The 26,702-nt window shown below is 32.5% G+C and overlaps 1 protein-coding gene across 1 annotated transcript; it reads right to left on the reverse strand.

The window, feature by feature from the left end:
- Positions 1-2,190: 2,190 nt before the first annotated feature.
- On the reverse strand, positions 2,191-26,702 carry LOC134689721 (ankyrin repeat domain-containing protein 2-like). The gene is made up of 6 exons (XM_063549688.1): positions 26,646-26,702; positions 23,827-23,850; positions 20,079-20,162; positions 5,302-5,400; positions 4,216-4,323; positions 2,191-2,280 (listed from the first exon to the last, which is right to left on the reverse strand). The coding sequence occupies exons 1-6, from the start codon at positions 26,700-26,702 to the stop codon at positions 2,191-2,193; spliced, it is 462 nt and encodes a 153-aa protein (XP_063405758.1).

Raw genomic sequence — 26,702 nt, forward strand, 5'->3', positions numbered from 1 at the left:
TATAATAACCAGAATAAGAATTTTGGTCAGGGCAATAGAAATTTTAACCAGAGAAGTAATAATTTTGGTAAGAATCAGAATAATTATTATCAACAGGGAAACCATTGAGGTCGGACTCAGGGGTCGGAGCCAGGCCGGGACAGAATGGCCCAAGTCGATAAAGATTAATGAATCTTCGGCAAATAATGAGGGACTATTTGTCAGAGCTAAAATTAATGATAAATGTTTAGCTTTTCTTGTGGATACTGGAGCAAATGTTACTGTATAAAGTAAGAAATTTATTGATGAAATAAATCCCTCATTACTTCCAAAAATTAATCCTGTAAATATTAATTTAATTACTGATTCTGGGGATAGTGCACCATTTATAGGACAAATTGATGTTGGGGGTGGTCAGATGAACCTATTTTTAGAGGTTATGCTTGGTTAATAGAACCTAATGAGAAGTTTATGGAGAAAAATGGTTTATTGGTGGCAAGATCAATTGTAAATCCAAAGATGTATAACATTCCTTTGAGGATAATAAATTTGAATAAAGAGCCCTGCAATAACGTAGACAAAGAAGATATTCAAACTTCTGAGTTTGTAAATAGTGTTGCCTGTGGCCAAGCTATAGTAAATAAGGGGAGACAATTACCTGATTATTTACATGAAGTATTTGAGTGTAATCAAGCTAATCTTGAAAAAGATCAAAGAAGGAATTTAGAGACCTTTTAATAGAATATAGTGACATATTCTCAAAGTCCTCTGAGGACATTGGTTTAACTGATTTAGTTGAACATACCATAAATACTGGAAATAACCCGCCAGTACGTCAGCGACATAGACGAATACCCCTAGCTAGAATGAAGGATGCTGTAGGTGAAATTCAGAAAATGGTTAAGCAAGATATTATAGAACCTTCTACATGTCCCTGGAACTCTAATATTGTTCTAGTGTAGAAGTCAGATGGTAGTTGGCGATTCTGTATTGATTTTCGCGCCGTAAATCTATTGGTTTTACGCCTATCATACCCCCTGCCACGTATATATGACACAATTGATTCCTTGTCGGGCTCCAAGTTCTCCTCAACCGTAGATTTAAAGTCAGGATATTATCAGATTCTGGTAGCCAAGGAGGATAGACCAAAAACAGCCTTTTCTTTTCCAGGGGGTGGTCTCTGGCAGTTCAAGAGAATGCCAATGGGTCTATGTAATAGTGCCCCTGTTTTTGAACAATTAATGGAAACAGTTTTATCAGGTTTGACCTAGAAGATTTGTTTAGTTTATGTAGATGATATAATTGTTTTCTCAACATCATTTGAGGAGCATATGAAAAACTTGAGAGAAGTTTTTCAAAGATTAAAAACAGCTAATTTAAAGCTGAATCCCACGAAATGTAACTTTCTTAAGAAAGAAGTTAAATTTTTAGCAAAAGTGGAGTAGCTACTGACCCAAATAAAATTCAGTCAGTTAAGGACTGGCCAGTGCCCAAGAGTGTGAAAGATGTGAGAAGTTTTCTAGGATTGACATCCTATTATAGAAAATTTATTTTGAAATATGCTGATAAAGCAAAACCTTTATATAAGGTTACGGAGAAAAACCAAAAGTTTGTCTGGACAGAAGAATGTCAACAATCTTTTGAAGAATTAAAGACTACTTTAATAAGTGCACCTATTTTAGCCTATTCTAATAGGGAGGATTTATTTATTTTGGATACCGACGCAAGTAATGTTGGTATGGGAGCAGTGCTATCCCAACTCCAGGATGGAGTAGAAAAAGTAATTTGTTACTTTAGTAAATCTTTCAGTAGATCTGAGAGAAAATATTGTGTTACCAGAAGAGAAGTACTAGCTGTAGTAGCCTCTGTTAAAGATTTTCACCATTATTTATATGGTAAATACTTCAAGGTTAGAAGTGACCATGGTGCATTAAGTTGGTTGTTTAATTTTAAGACATGTAAGAATCCAGAAGGTCAGTAAGCTCGCTGGTTCGAGGTCCTGGCATCATATGATTTTAAAATTGAGCACAGAGCTGGAAGGTCTCATAATAATGCAGACGCCCTAAGTAGACGTCCTTGCTACAATAAAGAGTGTCCTCACTGTGCTAGAGCAGAAATAAATTATGAATTGGTTCCAACTCATGAAAAAGTTTTAACGGTTGAAAAATGTAATGATATAAATGTCACTATTCGTGAATCTTGCAGAAATGTTCAGGATGTTAGTGTCAAACAATCAGTTACAACAACTAATATTAGCTGTAAAAATGAAGATTGGCCAAACATGACAAGTGACGAAACTTGCTACAAAGTAAAAAGTCATGTAATTCAAAATGAATTTAGAAGTAAGAGTTCAGATGAAAACCCTGATATACTCCCTGTTCAGTCTAATATCTGTTTATCCTATCTCCACCCTCCTATATCTGTATACCATATCAGCACCCTCCTATATCTGTATACCTCATCCACACCCTCCTATATCCGTGAACCACATCCTTACCCTCCTATATCTGTATACCCAATCCACACCCTCCTTTATGTGTATACCCCATCCACACCCTCTAATATCTGTCTATCGCATCTTTACTCTCCTATATCTGTATACCCTATCCACACCCTCTTACATCTGTATACTCCATCAACATCCTCCTATAACAGTATACCCCATCCAAGACCTCCAATATCTGTATACTCCATTTACACCATCCTATATCTGTAAACCCCATCCATACCCCTCTATATCTGTATACCCCATCCAAATCCTTATATATCTGTATACCTAAACGAAATCCTCCTATATCTGTATACCCCACCCACACCCTCCTATATTTGTACTACCCCTCCACACCCTCCTATATCTTAATTACCCCTCAAAATCTTCCTATATCTGTATACGCAATTTATACCCTCCTATATCTGTATACCCAATATATAACCTCCTATATCTTTATACCCCATCTACATCCTCCTATATCTGTATACTCTATCCACATCCTCCTATATCTGCATACCCTAGTCACACCCTCCTATATCTGTATACTCTCTTTCCACACCCTCCTATATCTGTTTATCCCTCCACACCTCCTTTATCTGTAAACCACATCCTTACCCTTCTATATCTGTATACCCCATCCACACCCTCCTTTATGTGTTTACCCCATCCACACCCTCTAATATCTGTTTATTCCATCTTTACCCTCCTATATCTGTATATCATATCAGCACCCTCCTAAATCTGTATACCTCATCCACACCCTTCTATATCTGTTTACCCCATCTATACCCTCCTTTATCTGCATACCCTATCCACACCCTTCTATGTCTATATACCCCATCTACATCCTCCTATTTATGTGATACTCTCTGCACACATCCTATATATGTGTTCCCCATCCACCCTTTCCTACAACTGTATACCACATTCAAACCTTTTAAATCTTAATATTGTTATTATACAGCATTTCATGTTTTTTAGTGTTATCATTGATAAATTATTAAATATAAAAACAGGAATTTGAAGAAATGTGCAGTCTTCATAGGATCATCAGTCTTTCGAATTATTGCACTAAAGATTGTAAACTCCTAATAATATGAGTTGATTAAGCAATGTTCCCCCATTTTTGAATCCATATAAATATTGTCTTGTAGTGTTCAATGTCTTTATTCAAAATGTTTGGAACCTAACATAAAATTTATCTGTCGTTTCCCAACTCAAGTCTTTGTTTGCATCTGTTTAAATATAAAAACACGATGAATGCATTGCTTAGAATATTTTGATCCCATAAAATAACTTTGTTATAATTGTCATGACAACGGATTGGTCTAAGTATTGTTTGACAGTGTGTTTGTTTACACTGGTTTTAATTCAATCAAGTATGATTTTGCCCAATCAAATTTTTTATCAATAAGAATTTTTGAATAATAAAATTATACACTTCTGGTACAACTAATCACCCAAAATGTGCGAATGATCTATTCAAAAGCATTTTTTTTTGGAAGATTTGGGGAAAAAGAATGGATTTCTCTTTAAGGTGGTCTATGTTTATGTGGTTTATTATAACATTTAGCCATTCAAGTCTATTAAAAAAAATCAGAACTTAGGTTCCTTTTAAGGGATCATTTGACTTTATTTGTAGCCTTAAAAAAAAAATGATTAATTTGACTAACCAAATCTTGTACATCAGTTTAGTGATTTATTACTTTTAGTTGAACACTGGTTATATACTGTAAAAATATTACCTCATGTGATTTAATCAAGGGACTGATCCCTCCTTGTTCTACAAGACATCTTGTGGTATGTAGATTTCCAATCATAGCAGCCAGATGTAAAGCTGTGTATCCATTTTTCTATAATATAACCATTTAACGTGTAAGTATTATAGACAATACGTTGTTATCAATATCAATGATATACAACATATCCTACAACTGACATTAAAACTTGTCTGATAAACTGGACAATGGTGTGTAATAAATATAAGTATAGGTAATAACATGCCTTTTTTTCCATTTTGGCCCTGGTATCATCCCGAGACTCCCATATCGGCCTCGAGGCTTTAGCCGAGGGCCGATATGGGTCGAGGAATGATACCCGGGCCAATATGGAAAAGACAAGTTATAATCTTTTTTATCACATAATTATTTAAATTCTGCAGAAAAGAGAAAAAAGGTCAATTATAACAATTTAATGATACATAAAAGGTAAAATTAAGCAATTTATCACAAATGTGTCGTTAAGGTTGCAATGACGTCACGTCATTAGGAACAGGGCACAATATCAATATCTCTTTTTTGCCCCGGGCAATTTTGAGGTTATTGCATATGCAAAATCTAAGGTATTCATAACAAATATGTGATAAATAATATATATATCACATGCATTAGTGGTCAAAACTGAATACAATGACCAGTCACACTTGTCTTTATATTGTACATAAACAACAAATTAACAACATGTGTTTGTGAGATGTCAGAACTTCCATAAGAACTGGAAAAAATGAGGAAAATATTTACATCAATGGATTCATTACAATTCTCTGAGTAAAATGACATCTCACTTTATATAATCCTAACACGTATTTGTTGATATATTTATTAAATCTGTCTGATTAACATGATTCAGAATAATGATTTTTTTTTTAAAAAGTAATTCTTTCAAAGAAATGGTAAAAAAGTTACATTAATTGTTTCCTGATTAAGTTCGAGGAGACAAACAAAATGAGACCCCACTTTATATGATTCTGACAAATATTTGTTTTCCATTAAACCTGTCTATTTAACAACATGGAAATTATGGAATGTGATCAGAGTGAAGTTATAACATACTGTTGTGATATCTGTTCTACACCGGCTGTTCAGGAGTAATCGAGTAATTTCCAGGTGTCCACCCACGGCAGCCCACATTAATGCTGTCTCTCCGAAGTCCTGGAATAATACAACTGACATCAAAACTTGTCTGATTAATTGGACAATGTTGTAAAATAAATGTAAACAAAATATATATCACATGAATCGGAACAGTCATGTGAATAAACAAAAAATAATTAAGAAATAAATAAAATATTTAAATCAATGGATTCATTGCAAATCTCTGAGTAAAATGACATCTCACTTTATATAATCCTAACAATAATTTGATGAAATAATGATTAAATCTCTGAGTTAGATTACATATCAATTTATATAATCATAACAAGTATTTGTTGATATAATGATTAATTTTCTGAGTAAAATGACATCTCACTTTATATAATTCTAACAAGTATTTGTTGACATTAATGATTAATTTCCTGAGTAAAATGACATCTCACTTTATATAATCCTAACAAGAATTTGATGAAATAATGATTAAATCTCTGAGTTAGATTATATCTCAATTTATATAATCATAACAAGTATTTGTTGATATAATGATTAATTTTCTGAGTAAAATGACATCTCACTTTATATAATTAGGTCTTTCTACCTTTCCGTGGAAAGACCTATTAAATTTGTTCTGATTATTATTATTATTATTTTTTTTTTTTTCTTCCGCCTAATTTTTTTTCTTGCGTATTATTGATGTTTCAAAAGATGTCGCTTAGATATTTGGAATATGGTATCGTATAGTTTATACGCTTTAAAAATTTACAACTGCGTAACAAAATATTTTACCAAATTGCTCGTTACATCTTCAGGATTAGGATATTCATTTGGACCGATGCTTTACGGAGACTCCATATGAGAGTTATTCCCCCTTTTCCATTTAATTAAGTGATATGCATTTCTAAATGGTAAACCATAAGTGATAAAGACATAGGGTCTTTAGATTTGAGGTCCTTGGTCCAAAATGATAAAAATGAGGTCAAGGTCAAAGGTCAAGGTCATATTCTAAATTTTGATTTTGGCTAATTTTCATTTATTTTCAAATACCTTATGACATATCGACAAATAATTTTTCATAAATTGTTAGTTGCGACATGTCCTTACTTGTATATTTTGGTTGAAAGGATGCGCAGACAATAAATGGGAGTTTTTGCCCATCTTACATTTAGAATTACGCATAAAGTGATATTACTAATAAACCAAACATATTAAAGACCTAGGGTCTTTTGATTTAAGGTCCTTGGTTTGTGAACTTGAAATTGAGGTCAAGGTCATAGGTTAATATGACGTTCTAGATTTTGACCTTTGCTTTAAATTCATATAAATACATCATAAAGCCATAGGAACTAACATTTTAAACTGATTTTTCATATTTCAATATAAAAATAGATCTTTACTAGCACTAGTAGCACGATTTCAGTCTGAAACGGTCATTTTGGTCTGATCACATCTTGATTGACTGGATTTACCGCTAGAGGAAATCGTCAAGACATTTTAGACAGTTAAGACTGCGTTACGATCGATAGCCGCATCAGGTAAATCAGTTCGTTAAGGCATGTCCAGACGGAAAAGACTGAACCGTCTAGCGGGCTGTTTAGACCCGTTAAGACAGTGTCAGACCAAAACAGACCATGGATACAAAATTACGTTCAAAATTTTCAGACCCTGTTTAGATCCGTTCAGTATATCGGTTTGATACCACGAGTTGCGCCCCTTCTACTCGATAATGCATTTTAGATTAATATACATGTATTTTAATATAATTATAACTTGAAGTATATTTTGGTTAATCAAAAGATAAATAAGGATTAAATCTTCTGTTGATTCTTTATTTCTTTTCTTGTTTTGTTGAGGAACTACTAAATTATTCGTCAATATAATTGTTTATTTTTTAATAAATGTTAGTTTATATGAATATATATATTGATAATTAAATGCAAGGACGTATGTTTATTGTATACACACCAAAATGTATGCCATCAATTTAACCTTAAAATGTGAACACCGGTGAACATGTGTTTCGTATTTGAAGATTAAAAAGTAACGGAAAATCCTAAACGTTACCTTAAAAAGTTAAGGAAATGTGGTATGATTGCCAATGAGACAATCCACAGAAATGCAACGGAGGCAAATTAACACATGCATATTTTTGTTTTATGTATTACAGTTGCTTTAATTCGTTATCTGTTGATATATGTCATAGTTTACCGTGGAAGCTGTTGCTTTTTTATGTTTTTTTCGTGCGAGTTACTCTATCAAACTTGGAAAAAAATATTCTCGACATCCGGAAATTCAAAAAAAAGACTTCCCGGATCCCGAAAGCTGATCATGATAATGCATTCAGTCTCTGTCGGGACAGTGTTAAAGTATCACCGTATAAAAATGTTCATTCAAACAATGTTGTATCCTTATAAAATTTATTTTCTAATTCATATAATATGTATATAGTACTTAGTATATAAGTATGGCGTTAATTTAAAAAAAAATCTGTGTTAGTTAAAATGGTCGAGTTCAATGGCACGTGCTAGTAATCAACCGGGTTAACAGGTAACAAAATCAATGATCCATAACGTAAGAAAGAACATGCCTATTATATTTTACAATTACTCTCATCATCATTCTTAATAAAAAGGTGCCGTAGGGCTAATCGTTAATAAAGAACTAATGAATTTGTGTATACACGTATTTAAATAGTGATGTCTAACCGTCAGTTTTTAATATACATGTCTTTGTTTTTCTTATATTGAACAAAATAACGAATTTGAATCTATAATACGTTAAAGGTTCTTACAATGTCATATGTCTAAACACTAAAAGACCATGCAAAATATGTTAGCGCCGTAGGGAAAATCATTAAAAAACATGTACTGTTCGGAAGTTTGTTTACTATTCAAAAGAAACTTTTCGCTTCTCTACTTGTATAGTTTAGAGATTATTCCTTTAAATTATGTCAGTTACTTAGTATATAAAGTAGTGTGTATCATTGTATTCTATTTATTTGGCTAATTGTATAATTATAATATACATTTTGTATTTCACAATTATATATACTATAAGTTGTAGTGTGATTGATTGTTGGTTGTTTAAAGTCCAGTGGCAAATACTTCATGCATATTCAGGACCAGCTGTAAGTTTATGACATATATGGAACTCACTGGTGTAGTTTTCACGTGTTAACATGGATAAAAGAATAATTATTTTTTAAAATATCGAAACATCAGGGAGGAAAGGCGCATGAATTCCCCGCAATTATCAGTTCTTTTCTCTGTTTTGTGTTAAAAAAAATAATGGTTTCTTTTCGATTTTTTTTATATATGTTTTTATAATTTACGATAACTGTGGTGTATACCTGCTGTCAGACGAAAGAAACATATGTGCCCTCTAAAAAAAATTATGGATTTTTTGCTTTCGCATTGACGTTTAACACACAACTTTAATTACTTACTGTAATATGTATGTAGAAAATCTGGAGTACTGGAAAATGAAGGATGCAAATCCAACTGACCAATCTTTGAATTAAAATGGTCATTAAATAACCACACAAATAAAAGAACAAGTGTAAGTGTTGGAATGACATATACAATATATCACCAGGTGCATTGTCAGAGAATCATAAATTTTGATTTTACTTTGGTAACTAGACACAATTGAAGAGAGGCAGCCCAATCTTTTCTTCTTTGTGTTACGAGTACACATAAACTGATCTTAGTTATTTCGTGAAGCATTTCCTTTAAATGATAAAATCGCGCGTGATTATCTAACAAATACTCACAGTGCAGTGTACTGCAATCAGGCGTGGATCCAGCCATTTTAAAAAAGGGGGTCCCAACCCAGAGTAAAAGGGGGGTCCAAGTATATGCTCTATTCAAATGCATTGATCGGCCAAAAAAAGGGGGTCCAACCCCCGGAACCCCCCTGGATCCACCGAGACAAATTATATCAAATTATAGAGCAGTCTAACGGCTCCAACTCAAAATTTGAACCATTCTATGTTGGGGGTTGGGGTTACCATTTAGTTCGAAAGCTCAAAGTATACAAGCTGTTTCACCCTTTTTATTGTGATGATTGGGAATTTTCATTTAAAGGAAACTTCGCAAAAAAATCAAAAATTGATATTTATGTTCATTCTGTATAAAAATGCTCAAATGCATGAATATTAAAGTTTAATTCTGCTAGATAAGAGATCACCATCGATTTTGAATTTAGAGTATCAATTCTCTCCGGTCGGCCATTTTGTTACCTTCTCCGCTTTGCACCCAAATATGTCTAAGGAACAAAACTACAGTAACCCGATGTAGTCGTAATTGCGTGTCGATATCTTTTGTCAATCGTACGGTTGTTTTATCCGACTAGTTAACTATACAAACTATGTTGATACGGAAAATTTTCTTATCTTTTTTTTTTAATAACCATGATCTGTTATTTTTAACAATAATGATAATATTGGAATAAGTTAAATAGTAAAAATTCCAAATCATAAATAATTGTTCCGTGAAACTTGAATTGTTTTCGGAAATCTAATTAGTTCATAATTCTTTTATGTAATAAACTTTATTCAAATAAATGAGGATCTTCGTTCCACTGATCACCGGCATGCATGGCTAAAGGTATTACTCCCAAAGGTATTGCAGGGTGTGTGACACGTCCAGGTATTCAGGCGATTTCCTGTCGAGCTTGCAAATTCATGCATCGTTTCACGTCTTAGGGTATTGGTCAGTGTAAACGGCCTGTAACTTATAACTTTCCATTTTGAACTATTAGGTGTATAACGGAAAAAAAGTCACAGGAAAAAAAGTCACAATATCCCTAGGAAATAAAGTCACAGGAAAAAAATTCACAAGAAAAAAAGTCGCAGGAAAAAAAGTCACAATTTGTTTAAGTAAACTTATTTGTCAGAGATATGTTGGAATGCATGTGAAAAAGTCACTATGTACATGTATGCAATAAATAATTAAACTGTAGTTTTCGAATGCATTGAAAAAGTCATAATATATTTGTATCGGATTAATTTTTTAAAACTATAAAGGAATTATATACGTGATATATATACTAATAAAAGTGTATCTGAATAAATCATTTTCTTTTTTTCAAAATTGACTTTTTTAACTAACAGGGAAAACTGATTGTGTCCTTTTATTTAATATTGAGCATAAGTTGTATTTCATTGATATGGCTTCCTACGAAGAAAAGAAATAAAAGGTCTACAAAGGGGGAGGTGCCACAAGAAGCCACACATCAATATCAACAGTCCCTAGATATATATGTATAAAATGCTAAGCTATTATTAATGGCAATGAGTTGTTTGTTTAACACTAAATTACAGAATACTTATCTTTATAAAAATCCAAAAAACATGTGGTCAAGTTATATACTGAACTTCTAACTTTTATTAAAATTAGGGGAAATTGTTGCTGTTAAACTCACATCTCTAAGAGATATATAACAAAAATAATTACAACAAATCCTTGAAAACATGTATCAATCTAGTACACCAGCATGAACATGTTCCATTTAAATGATTTGCAATTTATATCTAAATTTCCAAAGCTAGTCGTATAAAATGAATTAACAAATGTCTATTTCCAAACAAATATCTATTGGGAATGTTTCGCTAATATATCCATATATATGTGCGGCCTTATGACCATTTCCATAAGAAAAAAATACAAATTGGGAATGTTTCTCCTATTAATACATGTATGTGCAGACCCTATGACTATTTCATGCAAAAAATATATATTGTGACTTTTTTTCCTGTGACTTTTTTTCCTGTGACCTTTTTTCCTGTGACTTTTTTTCCGTGACTTTTTTTCCTGTGACTTTTTTTCCTACATTCGTATAATATGCATCTCTATCTTGTGTGTCCGAAAGTGATATTATATATACTAGTCATTACTAAACTCATACGCTTGTTTATGAATAACATTTCTGATGTAAAGAAAATTATTTATAAAAATATAGATAATACCTAAAAATAAACAAAAGATTTGATGAAATAAAAATCTATATACATATTTTTTGTCAATGGTGAAGGACAGATCAGACTATACCAGAAATTTTGATTAAAAAAATGTACGCACTTGTCGACCATTCGTATAAACGCCAGGATAAAAAGTTACGGAACTATAGCGCAAATTCAAATATATACATGTATACATTGTACATAAGAAAGAAACATACATTTTGTGTGAATTGGGATAAAAGTTTTGTTACATGTAGTAGACTAGTCCACGTATGCCAACAGTATGTAATCATCAAATGTCGAAAGACTATTGTATACCAAAAGAAGAAGAAGAGATTTAAATACAGGTCGATATAAAACTTTCTTTGGCTCATTTATGGACATTTATATATCAATTAGATTGTTCTCGAATAAAGGAAGAAATTCGTCATCATCACAATTGTTCCGACATACATGTTATATGTACGCAACTGGACGTACACTAATAATCCCTAAGGGATGTGAATATTTTCCAGGAAAACTATAGAGTATCAAAGTTTCAAATCAATTTCGGATTTATTTTCTTTCTTGATATTCAATGACAGCAATTTAAAGAACAAACTGCTTGTCCGCTTTATGGGTATTCTTGCCAGTTGAAACAGACTTATAACATTAAACAATAGGGAAAGATGACATTAAATTCGTTCTGGTTTTTTTTATACATTGTTGGTCAAATAGCTAAAGTATTTTATATAGTTGGGCCCGATATAGTTACGGTGTGAGACTATTCTGTTAAAGACATTCCCGATTATGTATAAATTTTGTTGATGGTTTTCACACTTGAAAAGCATATATGTTCGTAAATTTCGACGGGGGGATTTAGGGGGGCAGGGGGTTGCCCCCTTTTTGGGAAAACATTTGGTTACTTTTATAGAATCACTGGAGCGGGCCCCCTCTTAGGCAGTTATTGGGCCCTACTTATGAAAATTTCTAAATCCGCGAGTGGATACTCAGTACCACAGAGGTCAAACAATGCACATTTGGGTAATTGTACACGACATGCATGCTACAATTCATGTTTGATGATCTTAGACCCTTTGGACCTCTATGTGGGCTATTTCGGTAACTTGGCAAAAGATCCCTAAACTGGATACACGGTTAGATTCAGCATGTCAGAGAACCCCAAATATCCATAAGGACTTTAAGCTATACATTTGAGAAGACCGCAAACTTGAAAAAGGGACCAAAAATATGAAAATGCATGCATGGGATACATTTGTTATTGAAGGCATGACTGTAACAATATGATGAAGATAAATAAATATCTTATTCTGGGGTATCATGGGGGGGGGGGGGTCTGATACCTGATCCCGCTTACTGCTTTGTCAGATTCCCGTATCCCGCTTATACTATGCAGTTCTGATTTTTTGAAATTTTCCGTGTCCTGCTATACTTTATTTCTCGTTTTCACGACACAATCATTTAACTTTCACGTGTCACGCTTACAAAAACAATCGGCAATTCAGCGTCACGCTTATACCCCAACGCGACTCACTATTCTACTCTTTTCTGACTCATATTAAGCCCATTATAAATATATAAAAAAGTGTGTTTTTATCCTTTTTTGTCCCGTTTCGTTTCGGTTTGAGCCATAGATAGATAAGATGTCGTATGTGACAATGAGACAACTCTCCATCCGAGTCACAATTTATAATAGTATATAATAAAAATAAGTCAAAATACGGTCTTCAACATGGAGTCTTGGCTGACACCGAACAGCAAGTTATAAAGGGCCCCAGTGTAAAACCTTTTAAACGGGAAAACCAACGATTCAATATATATCAAGATGTACGTAATTAGGGGTGAAGTGTCATGGAAATGGATAAAAAAAAATACAAGGATATGGAAATGGATAAAAAAAACAAGGATAAAGATCCCTATACGATTTATAAGAAATTAAATGGAATACATTTGAAATAAATGAAATTTCTATTGAATTTATTTAGAGTGTTTTAAACCCAAACTTTCCTCCATATGTTAAATTTTATCAAATCCGTCTCTTACTTTATCTATTGTTTGAGCAAGTCGGCTAAATTAAGGCTTTACAGCTAGTTTCCTAATGCATGTAAAGCAAAACTTTGGTTTACTTGCTTGCTTTGTTTGTATAATTGTTTATACAAATTTTGTTAATAAGATTGACATCTTTAAACAATATGTATCGGCATAGTTTAACCTGTATTTATATAATTATTATATTTGAATTAAATTTAGTGTTATCATAATGATTGTACAATAAAAAAAAAAACCAAAGCAAGCACGCTAACTAAAGTCTTGCTTTACATCATTTCATCATTTAATTTATAAGTGCACTTGAATTGTTTAGGTTTTATGTGGTTTGCAATTGAAGGATGGAAGAGTTATCATTGATATGTTCATAATTATAAATTTATAGTTAACAAAATTTTGTATTTTTGAAACACTAAGGCTTTTTATCTCAGGAAAAGATAACCTTACGGAGGATGAAATTGGGAAAACTTTTAGGTATGTTGGTCCTCAATTCTCTTCAACTTCGTACTTTATTTTGCCTTTTTTAATTTTTTGATTCGAGCGCACTAGTCTAATGAGCCTTTTTTTTTAAGACGAAACGCAAGTCTTCCGTAAATATTAAATTGCAATCCTGGTTAACATAACCATAGTGTCATTAGAGAGAAAATCCTTCGATTAAAACACACTCGGGAATAGCAAGAAAGTTCACAAAAAGAGTATTGGGAACTTTACTGATTTTTTTTATCATATATATCTCTGATAGTTTTTCCTACCTATTAACATAGGAGACCTCTTTCAGCGGCACGAGCCTGGAACATGTACATATGACAGTTTTAAGTAATAGCTATATAAATATAAAAGAGAAGATGTGGTATGATTGCGAATGAGACAACTGTCCACAAGAGACCAAAATGACACAGACATTTACAACTATATGTCACCGTACGGCCGTCAACATTTAGCAAAGCCCATACCGCATAGTCAGCTATAAAATGCATGTCAAAGATACTAGTATTAGAATTATTAGAATCAAAGGTTAAAGTACTTACAAAATATGTCATCTTGTAGAATGTGATTTCACAAATATATTATTTTCAAATTCGCAGTCCAAGTCAACGTTAAATCGGTTACACACATTTTTCATGTTATAAATCCATTCCAACAATATCATTTTAAACACACACTAGCTTGCCTTTTCATTAATTTAAATAATACAAATTCAGCTATATTTTGTTTATTCCCACCAACAGAGATTTCTCACACTCATCCCAGACGTTAATAATACTCATGCACTTCAATTTTGATATTAAACAATTCATTGATACGGATGACTACGCTTTAAAAGTACGGTTACATCAGGGTGTAAAAAATGTTAATTTGTTATTAATTGAATTCAAAGATAGATTAAACGGTAGCTTTAATAGTGAAATGAACTATTTTTTTTAAGACTCGCCTAAATGTTTGTTGCATAGATGTATTTGACCCCAACAATTTTATTTAGATCATGCTGTATTAAAATTATATTTATAGAATCATTTATTTGAAAATACCGCATACATCTGCTCACCGTTTGAATATAGAAACTTGTCGATTTTATAATATTGAGAGATATCAAAAATTTTGTAATATGTGTGATAAACAAGTATTTGGAGATGAATATCATTTTATTTTAGTATGTGAATAGTATAATGAGTTTTCGAAAGAAATTTATCAAACCATATTGTTGAAGAAAACCGTCGAATCTTAGACTTTTTAGACAATCAATGCATTTGAATAGGGGCATATAGTTCGTCCCTTTTTTGATGCTCGGTTGTGACCCCCTTTTAAAGTGGCTAGGTGCTCACCAGTATCTGTTCATGATGTAAAGCAACTTAACAATTAAAGGGAAATTTTTATTTTTGACTGTGAAGGCACAAAATTAAATTCATTTGAAAAAGTGTTATATTTGATTATACTGTGCTGTACTGTTATATAAATGGGTATACTTACTTATATGATTATTTGACTAATATAAATATATTTCACTGATGTAATTGAATATTTGTAATAATTATTTTCTGTAAGTTGTATTGCTTACGAATAAAAGATTATAATATTAATAAAATAAATATTATGACTTTCCTTTTTTCATTGGATGACCATGCAGTGGTGTTGCAACGCCAAAGAACTGATAATAGAAAGCTATTTTAATTTGATACATAGGACAATGAATCTTAACAAAAGGTTCTATAAATTCAATTGTGAAAAAAAATCACAATACCGTGCATTAACTCAACAACCGTTCATCGACAAATATTACTTGATATTCATTGAAATGATAACAAGATAACAGTTATTATAAAAGCAGGGCAGCCTTAAATTCTAATAGTTTTGTCAAAAAAGATTCAAAGTTTTACCGATGCAACTATATTTTTATATATTTTGAGTTGAAATGGCCTAGCGATAGTCTGATCACTTCGAATCATGCGGAAACACGTTAAATCTGAGCATTCTTTCGTAAAGTTTTTAAACTTAAATAAGATCTATATTAGCTATCGAAACATATGTTATATGTAAGCTATCTATTATAAATCTATGAGGAGTTTCATGAAAAATGGGGGGGGGGGGGGTTGAAGTCTAACTTTAAATATATAAAAAAAAACAAAAAAAGATCGAGATGTGGTACGATTGCCAAAGAGACAACTCACGAAAAGAGATTAACTTTACTGAAACAGAAATTAACATCTATAGTCACGTACGGCATTCAACAATTTGAAAAATGTATACGTTAAATTTTTATATTCAGTATAATTCCATAAAGTTATTATAGAAGTTGTATTATGATAAAAAAAAGACTGTAAAAAATGATTGAGAGTTGACGAATATCATTATATCATGACATGTAAAGCGTTGGATGTAGCTATAGATAGACAGACATTTTATACTGGATAATTGCTGCAAATTTTATATCAAACGAATCGCTTTCACGTTCTATACTATTCTGTACTATATACATACTTAATCATGTTTTTTAATGTTCAATCTCTGAATTGAGACAGCACTATCGGTCATCTTATATAAAAAAAAAAATCTATTATACTCTTAAATAAGCAGCGCGTAATGAATATATTCACCCATCCCGTCCCGTGTGCAAATAGGATGAATATGAAGGATCCTGAGTGCACATTGTATGTCCTGAGTGCACTAAGGAGGTCATTACCGGTGTTTAGACGTACCCCAAATAAAAATTTGGATTTACCTGATGTGACTATCGATCGTAACGGAGTCTTAAACGGTCTAAAAAGTCTCAACGATTTCCTCTAGCGGTAAATCCAGTCAATCAAGATGTGATCAGACCAAAATGACCGTTTCAGACTGAAATATTGCTACTAGTGTAGTGGAAAGACCTACAATTGTTCTCTGAACAATTGGTTTTTAATTCTAACAAGTATTTGTTGACATTAATGATTAATTTCCTGAGTAAAATGACATCTCACTTTATATAATCCTAACAAGATTTTTTTGATAAAATGATTAAATCTCTTAGTAAAATGACATCTCACTTTATACAAGTCTAACAAGAATTAGTTGATATAATGATTAAATCTCTGAGTAAAATGACATCGCATTTTATATAATACCAACAAGTATTTGTTGATAAAATGATTAAATCTGTCTGATTAACATGATTCAGAATAATGATGAATTCTTGAAAAAGTAATACTTTTTCAAAGAAATATGAAAAAAAGTTACATTTCCTGATTTAGTACGAGGAGAGAGACAAAATGAGGCCCCACTTTATACGGTTCTTACAAATAATTGTTGTCAATTAAACCTGTCTAATTAACAACATAATGTTGAATAGATGAAGGAATGTGGTCAAAGTGAAACAATAACATACATGTGTTATATTTGTGTTACACCCGCTGTAAAACAGTGGTGTAAAATATGTTCTTGTAAATATTCAAAGTGAGAACTATTATTCTAAACAAACAAAAACAATTATTTAAAAAAATTCCTTTATGCATTTTTTTTCTCTCACTAAAACTGTTAAATTAAAAACAGATTTTGATTTAATATCGAATTAAGTATAATATTATAAATATCAGTTTCCATATAGATATATTATTATATTATGTTCAGAAGTAACATGTAGTTATGTGTTTTATACTGCTAACGTACAATCTGTTATGTTCTGAAGTAACTTGAAGCTGTCTGTTTTCAACTGCTAATGTACAATCTGTTATGTTCTGAAGTAACTTGAAGCTGTATGTTTTATACTGTTAATGTACAATCTGTTATGTTCTGAAGTAACTTATGGTTGTGTGTTTTATACTGCTTATGTACAATTTGTTATGTTCTGAATTTACTTGTGATTGTGTGTTTTATACAGCTTATGTACAATCTGTTATGTTCTGAAGTAACTTGTAGTTGTATGTTTTATACTGCTTATGTACAATCTGGTATGTTCTGAAGTAACTCGCAGTTGTGTTTTTTTTTACCGTAATGTACAATATGTTATGTTTTGAAGTAACTTGCTGTTGTGTTGTTTATACTGCTAATGCACAATCAGTTGTGTTCTGAAGTAACTTGAAGCTGTATGTTTCATACGACTAATGTACAATCTGTTATTTTCTGAAGTAATTTGTGGTTGTGTTTTTAATACTGCTCATGTACAATCTGTTATGTTCTGAAGTGACTCGTGGTTGTGTGTTCTTTGCTGCTAATGTACAATCTGTTATGTTCTAAAGTAACTAACTGTTGTGTGTGTTATACTGCTTATGAAAAATCTATTATGTTCTAAAGTAACTAACAGTTGTGTATTTTATACTGCTTATGTACAGTCTGTTATGTTCTGAAGTAACTTGCAGTGGTGACTTTTATACTGCTTATGTACAGTCTGTTATGTTCTGAAGTAACTTGCAGTGGTGACTTTTATACTGCTAATGTACATTCTGTTATGTTCTGATGTAACTTGTAGTGGTATGTTTTATACTTCTGGCGGACAATAAATTATTTTCTGAAGTAACCTGTGGTTGCGTGTTTCATACTGCTTTTGAAAAATCTGTTCTGTTCGGAAGTTACTTGTAGTTGTGAGCTTTATGCTGCTTGTGTACAATATTTTATGTTCTGAGGTAACAACAATTTACAGTATCCAGTACAGTGGTTTGTACCACTGATTTTAAATTGTAACATGCACCCAGTTGACAAGAGTTAAAATAAAAGTAAGTAGTAAGGACATCCATCTATCCAACAGACAGTTTTTAGGACTGGTACACTTTGCAACCCTAAGTAGCAGTAGAACATGACATCACATATGTAACAGCAATGTTAAACACTGTGTAGACAATACCTGTAGATTACAGGGTATGTAATATAATTTGGTACTATTTCCAGCAGTGGTGCTTAACACTGTCTTCTTTGTAGATGGTAATGGTATTTTCTAACAAATAGACTGCTGTAACGATACCCAAATGTACCATCTTCCAAGTTGACAGTGTGAAGCACCACTGCAGGTAAGGGTACTCATGTACTCGGAAGACAGTAAGATGCACTGATAAGGATATGTAATTGTTATTTCAACCCAGCAGACAGTTTTAAGTATTACAGCTGACAAGTGCTATGAAGTGTTTTATAAAGCCATTATAGATATGTGTTAGTACCAATGGTTGCAAGGGTATCCAAATATAAAATATACTAAGAAGACAGTGCCAAGCACCACTAGTACTGCTGCTGAGAGTACCAATATGTAATTGTTTATGTACAATCTGTTCTATTCTGAAGTAACTTGCAGTTGTATATTATATACGGCTGGTGTACAATCTGTTATGTTCTGGAGTAACCTGTGGTTGAGTATTTGATACTGCTTATGTACAATCTTATATGTTTTGAAGTAACTTCTAATTGTATGTTTTATACTGCTGGTGTGCAATCTGTTATGTTCTGTAGTAACATGTGGTTATGTGGTTTATACAGCTTATGAACAATCTGTTATGTTCCTTCAGTAACTTGTAGTTGTGTGTTTTATACTGCTGGTGTAGAATTTGTTATGTTCTGGAGTAACTTGAACCTGCGTATTTTTTTTCTGCTAATGTACATTCTGTTATGTTCTGAAGTCACCTGCAGTTGTGTGCTTTACACTGCTGGTGTACAATCTGTTCAGTTTAAAACATTGCATGTTAACTGGAGTATTGAATTCATACAAAATCTTATCATCACCATGTGGAATTAATCATAAATTATATAATAAAATATATATTATTACAACAGTAATACATTCAATAGAACTTAATATAAACTTTGTAAATAATAATGCTTGTAATCTGAGATTACTATAAAACATAGTTAGTTATAGTAGTCTCAGATGTAAATCATTTAATGTCAGGTGAGGCTGGTGGATACTTTCTGTCTTTTTATAGCATAGTAAGATAAATGAAAATGCTTTTGAATTCTAACAATACCTTCAATTGTGTTTATATTAAATTAGAACTGGTTCTTAATTGGTTTGTTTTAGTAATAAAAATTCAAATATAGCTAGCTATCATTTCAGTGACGTTTTTGTTATCTCCCTTTAAAGTTCTTAAGTAAATTGTTGTCGTGTTTTTATCTACAATATTCTGTATTTTTAAGTAACTTGAAGTTTTACACTGTTTTACTGTGATTTACTTTTAAGTAACTTGTAGTGTTGTGTCTTTTATTGAACATATATCAAAAGACGACGTATCTAAAAATGATTTTTCTATGAAGTATTGAATTTGACTATTTTACTTACAGTTTGATAATCAATGTCTGCACCATTCTGTAGACTTGACTTTAAGGCTTCTATATCTCCATTTCTAGCAGCTGTATGAAGTTTCTGTAAGTAAAAAGTTATCAAAGATACCGGGATCATAATTTAGTACGCGAGACGCACGTTTCGTCTACATAAGACTCATCAGTGATGCTCATATCAAAAAAGTTATAAAGCCAAACAAGTACACAGTTGAAGAGCATTAAGGATCCAAAATGTTTAAAGAGTTGTGCCAAATACGGCTAAGGTTATCTATTCCTGATATAAGGAAACATAGAAACTCCATTTATTACATTGTGATGAATGTCTTTACTGTTAAATCAGGTAATAAATATGTATTATTCTATATCATGTATGTCAGGTATATAAAAATGCTGTTGTTTGAATCATCATTTTCCCTGAAAATTCCAGGAACTTTACAACAGTAAACCTTAGGATGAAAGGTCCAAACATTGACTTTTGATTGGATCAATTTTAAGATTGTGTGTCACTCTCACTAAAGCACTATGCCTATCAGAGTGGATTGGGTATTTTATACAATATGTACAGGTCATGGTTCAGGACGCTATACAAATTGGAGCCAAGGGCGATGTTATGCCATTGAGACTGGAGTTATCGCTTACGTTTCTCACGATCATATCTTTAATTGTTTTTAAATTCTCATTGCTTCATAGCTGGACTTCTTTAGTTTAGCTACACCCAAAGTAGTAAGACTTTCATCTGCCTCGCCCGTTTTTTCTCTTAGAAGACGTGATGCCAAAGCGTAACAAACTCATGGTTTAGCAAAGTTGACAACCACATGCGTTAATATGACGCGAACCTCGACGAAAGCACCCATACACATTGTCTTCTGTCACGCTGTACTAATAATGAACCAGGCAGTAAATTACTAAGTTAGAAATAATCTTAATCACAAAGCTAATTTATCGAGACTCATTACCACATCAATATACAAGCTATAACAAAGTGTTTATACAGTAATTCAATATAAATGTTTTCTAAAACTTGAAAATCGCAAGTCCGTCGGGTGCAGTTAAAAACCAAATCGCAACTTCAAACGTAAATCTGATAGGTCTCGGACCTCGGACCACCGCTAATTTGAACCCATGTCAATGACTGAGGCCGTGTTCACATTGACCTAAACTCGGTGTTGTGTTAGTGTAACTCACACGTAAAATATCCACAATTACGTTCCCATTGATAGAACTCAATGTTTACATGTTGTTTAAATCATGTTTTGTCTACCTGCAATCGATAGTCGATGTAGGCCTTATGTAGGTTAAGTGTACACAAAACCAGGCATCTAGAACTTAAAATTCACCAAGTATATTTAAGGAAGGAGCGAATTTTAAATAGAATTGATATTCATAACAAATATTAATAATCTTCTTTACAGAAATATTTGTCTAAACTTGATATATTTATTTGTTATAAAAATAAAGCGTAAGGTAGCTTTATTAACCCCTTATCAAGACTCAAAGCATCATCATTGCCGAACACATAATTCACTTGAGAAAGGTCTTCCCGAATCGATTGGACGTGCACGGAAATATTTACCACTGGTCACCGTCTTTACTCAAACAAAGATTCACTCATAAATGCATTACGTTAAAAAAGTGTGAGGTTAATTGTATTGTTTGTCTAGTATCTCAGATCCGTTAAAATACACTTAGAAAAAAACCCATAAACATCTCCCTTTGCTAAAAACTCCTTGGAGAAAAACTATTTGAAAGAAACAAAAAAGATAAAAATGTAGTGATCCTTAACACCTCAATCTTTTTTCTTCGTCTGTAAACACGTTGCTACAGCCTTCGTTTTTTAATCCGTAATCGAGACATCTGTTATATCTTTAAACTACTGCAAATCCCCAAAATAGCTTTTTTAAAGAAGCAGCCACTGAACTTCAAAAAGGGGTGTAAAATTTTTTGTGAGTAACAATCTTTTTTGCGCGAACTGTTTTATTCATTTTTTTTTTCAATGCCAGCAATCACATATCTTTTTTTTTCAATATTTAACACTGTAAGGTAAGGGGAAACTCTGGATTCAGAACTTTTTTTTAATTAAAGTGGGAATCGGTTTATTCAATATTTTTCAAGTAAAATAAATCCCCCCTTTTTGAAATCAAATGGTCGTTCCTTAACTGCTAGAAAAGTTGTCCGAAAAATTTGCATTCGGTTTTACGTAATGAACATTTAAATAACATATAGTTTACAGGTGTGAACAAATTTTATGTACAGGTAATTACACAAGGTTTATAGATGTGAAAAAAATTAATGTGAAACCGGTGTACATTACATTAAACTAAATGTAAACAGGTTTACTGTACATGGAGTTTGGTGTGAACACGGCCTAAATAAAGATAAGGCGATCAAGTGTAATCTTCGTAATGAGTAGAATATACGACAATTTAGTGTTACCCATGTAATGAGTAGAAGATAAGACGACCAAGTGTCACCCGTGTAATTAGTAAAATATAAGACCAGTGTCACCTGTGTTATGAGTAGAAGATACATGTAAGACAAGTAAGTGTCACCAGTGTCATGAGTAGAAGATAAGAAGATTAGGTTTCATCCGTGTAATGAGTAGAAGATAATACAAGTCACACCTGTGTTATGAGAAGAAGATAATAAAAGTAAGTGTCATCTGTGTTATGAGTAGAAGATAAGAAGATTAAGTGTCACCTGTGTGATGAGTAGCAGATAAGACGACCATGTGTCACCCGTGTAATTAGTAAAATATAAGACCATTGTCACCTGTGTTTTGAGTAGAAGATAAGACAAATTAGTTTCACCAGTGTCATGAGTAGAAGATTAGAATATTAGGTGTCACCTGTGTGATGAGTAGCAGATAAGACGACCAAGTGTCACCCTCGTAATGAGTAAAAGATAAGGAAAGTAAGTGTCACTCATGTAATGAGTAGAAGATTAGAAGATTAAGTGTCACCTGTGTTATGAGTAGAAGATAAGATGATCAAGTGTCACCTGTGTTATGAGTAGAAGATAAGACGATCAGGTGTCACCTTTGTTATGAGTAGAAGATAAGATGATCAAGTGTCACCTGTGTTATGAGAAGAAGATAAGATGATCAAGTGTCATCGGTGTAATGAGTAGAAGATAAGACGATACATTTTCAACCGTGTAATGCGTAGAAGATATGACAAGTGTCACCCGTGCTATTAGAAGAAGATAACACAAATACGTGTCACCCGTGTTATGAGTAGAAGATAAGAAGATCAGGTGTCACTCTCGTAATGAGTAAAAGATAAGTCAAGTAAGTGTCACTCATGTTATTAGAAGAAAATAAGAAGATTAAGTGTCACCCGTGTTATGAGTAAAAGATAAGATAATCAAGTGTCAAAAGTGTAACGAGTAGAAGATAAGACGATCAAGTGTCACCCTGGTAATAAGTAAAGGATAAGTAAGTGTGACTCATGTAGTGAGTACAAGATTAAGTGTAAACTATGTAATTCCTAGATGGATAACACAATAAGACAATATCTGTTATTACTTATTAGCAACACCTTAGTTTGTCAAATGTTTTGAGTGCACCTTGATTTGTGTCATTTTTTTATGTTTTGTTGGATCTGTTTTGTTGGATCAGTACACGTAGTTGTGAAGTTCACCTAGTATTCTACTAGTTGTTATCTCAAATTATCACATACTTGTATCTAATTGTACAATAATGGGGAACAAAACCACGCATTACAAGGAGACTATTAGATAAATCTTACCTTATTCAAATCCTGCATTAAATCCTAAAAATAGAAAAGAATAAAATAATCACTAGGCGCAGCTTGATACGACCGCAAAGGTCGGACACAACATTCAAGCTTTATAAGATCTGAAAAGTTGACACAACATAGGTTTCTGACACAGAATGAATATGGTCTAAGAACTTAAACATTTAAATTTACCTATTATGGTCCAATATCCAAAATAGAAATACATGGTTAGACTCAGTATATCAAAGAACATATTCATTTTTTGTTTGAAATCAAACTGGACCCCGGTTTGAACCAACTTGAAAACTGAGCACATAATCAAAAATATAAATACATGTTTAGATACAGCATATCAAAGAACCCTTATAATTCAAATTTTGTTAGAATTGAACTAAGTTTGATTTTGGACCCTTTGAACCTTAATGTAGACCAATTTGAAAACTGGACCAAAAAATAAAAATCTAAATACACGGTTAGATTCGGCATATTAAAGAATTCTAATAAATCAATTTTTGATGAAATCAAACACACAGTTTAATTTTGGACCCTTTGGACCTGAATATGGACCAATTTCAAAATGGGGCCCAAAATCCAAAAACTTAATATACGGTTAGATTCAGCATAGTAAGGAACCTTAAGAATTCAAGAATAAAACCCCGTTGAAATTAGTCAACAAATGAGCAATGTATACAAAGTATTAGAAAAGTATTGTTTCTGGCCCCTTTTAGGCCCCTTATTCCTAAAAAATTTCGGTCATTACCCCCAAAAAGAATCCTTACCTTCCTTTTTTGGAATGCAATCTCGTGGTACAATTTGAGAAAGATCCACTCACTTACACAAAAGTTATTGTCCTGAAACTGGAAAAATGCTTGATTTTTGCCCCTTTTTGGCCCTTAATTTGCTACAATTTTGTGCCAATCACTCCCAAAATTAATCCCAACCTTCCCTGTGGTATGACACATTGCAGTACAATTTCAGAGAGATCCATACACTTGAACACAAATTATTGTCATGAAACTAGAAAAGGCTTATTTTTGGCTTCTTTTTGGCCCCTAATTCCTAAACGTTTCGAGCATTTACTCCCAAACTCAATTCCAGCTTTCCCTTTGTGATATGGAACCTTGTAGTACAATTTTAGAAAGATCCATACACTTACACACAATTTATTGTCATGAAACTAGAAAAATGCTTGTTTTTTGTCCCTTTTTGTCTCCTAATTCCTTACATTTTGAGGCAATAACACCCAAAAATCAATCCCAGCATTCCCTTTGTGATATGAAACCTTGTAGAACAATGTCAGAGAGATCCATACAATAAACTCATCATAGATACCAGGAATAAATTTAGTATACATCCCAGACGCGCGTTTCGTCTACAAAAGACTCACCAGTGACGCTCGAATCCAACAAAGTTAAAAAGGCAAAATAAAGTACGAAGTTATACAGCATTGAGGACCCAAATTCCTAAAAGATTTGCCAAATACAGCTTAGGTAATTTATGCCTGAGAAAAAAAAAGCCTTAGTATTTAAAAAAAATATAAAATTTGTAAACAGTTAATTTATAAATATAACCATATCAATGATAAGTCATGTCAGCACAAAAAGTGATGACTACTGGGCTTCGATACCCTCGGGGAAATAAATCTCCAGCAGCAGTGACATCGAACCAGTGGTTGTAAATAAACTCATCAAAGACACCAGGACTAAATTTAGTATATACGCCAGACGCGCGTTTCGTCTACAAAAAACTCACCGGTGACGTTCGAATCCAAAATAGTTAAAAAGGTAAAATAAAGTACTAGTGGAAGATATTAGCAAGCAAAATCGAGAGAATTGTGCAAATGATGACTCAAGCATGAAAATTAGCACGAAGCATCATTATTTGATACATTTCAGAAAAAACTGCTGGCCAAGAAAAAAAATCCTTTATTCAAGATGGCCAAGGCCTTTTTAAATTTGGCTGTTTTTTTTCCAGTTCAAAAATACTTATATTACTGGAAAACTTTTTCTTTAGCCTTCCTTTAGTGAGAAATATTATCAGGTTTGGTGTCTTTATTCCCTGCATGTGACATATTTAGTTATTTGACTTGTTTAGGCTTTGCGCATGCGCTAAATGTTACATTATTCACAAAGAAACATTTGAACTATTTTAATTATTTTTAACTTGGTGCTTTTGGATTTTTTAAATATTATGAATTGGTTTGATAGCATTTTTAAGGTTATGAAACAAATGCGTTTATCGATTTTGCGCATGCACAAACTATTTACAGACATACAGAGTAATTTGCACCTACATCCAGGGCACATTGATATAAGTCGTTGTTCATTTAACAGACTAAGATTTGAATTTCATAATCATATCTTGGTCGTCATTTAATTCCTCTAAAACGCACCTGTTAAAAAAAAGTTTAACTTCTATAATGCAACTGTGTGAAAACACGCTAGTTCAGTTGAATTAATCAAACATTGGATGGATAAGGTTAAAAAAGTGGTTAATTTTCAAAATCCCGGCCAAATACAATTATAACTGAAGATCACCAATTTTTGGAATTGGCTAAGCAAATTTAGTTGCAATGGCCAGATTTGTACGGAGAAGATAATTTTGTCGTTATATTTTGTGGATAGTACATTATAATGGCTTTCTTATAAAATTGTGTGCTATATTGCATGAAAGTGGATGGACTTGTGCCCTGAATGAAGCCGATATTGCAACACCTAGAACATCATATCGCTTTCATGTAAATTTAAATACACCTAGAAGCTGACATGCGCATCAGATAACTGCATGTTTTTGCTTTAATCATTAATGTCTAAACGCAGTAAATATACCTCATGGCTCGGTGTCGTTCGATTATTTGTTAGACTGGTATAAGGACAGATAGTCAT

This window comes from Mytilus trossulus, chromosome 11, assembly GCF_036588685.1.
Source record: "Mytilus trossulus isolate FHL-02 chromosome 11, PNRI_Mtr1.1.1.hap1, whole genome shotgun sequence".
In the NCBI taxonomy this organism is placed as follows: domain Eukaryota; kingdom Metazoa; phylum Mollusca; class Bivalvia; order Mytilida; family Mytilidae; genus Mytilus; species Mytilus trossulus.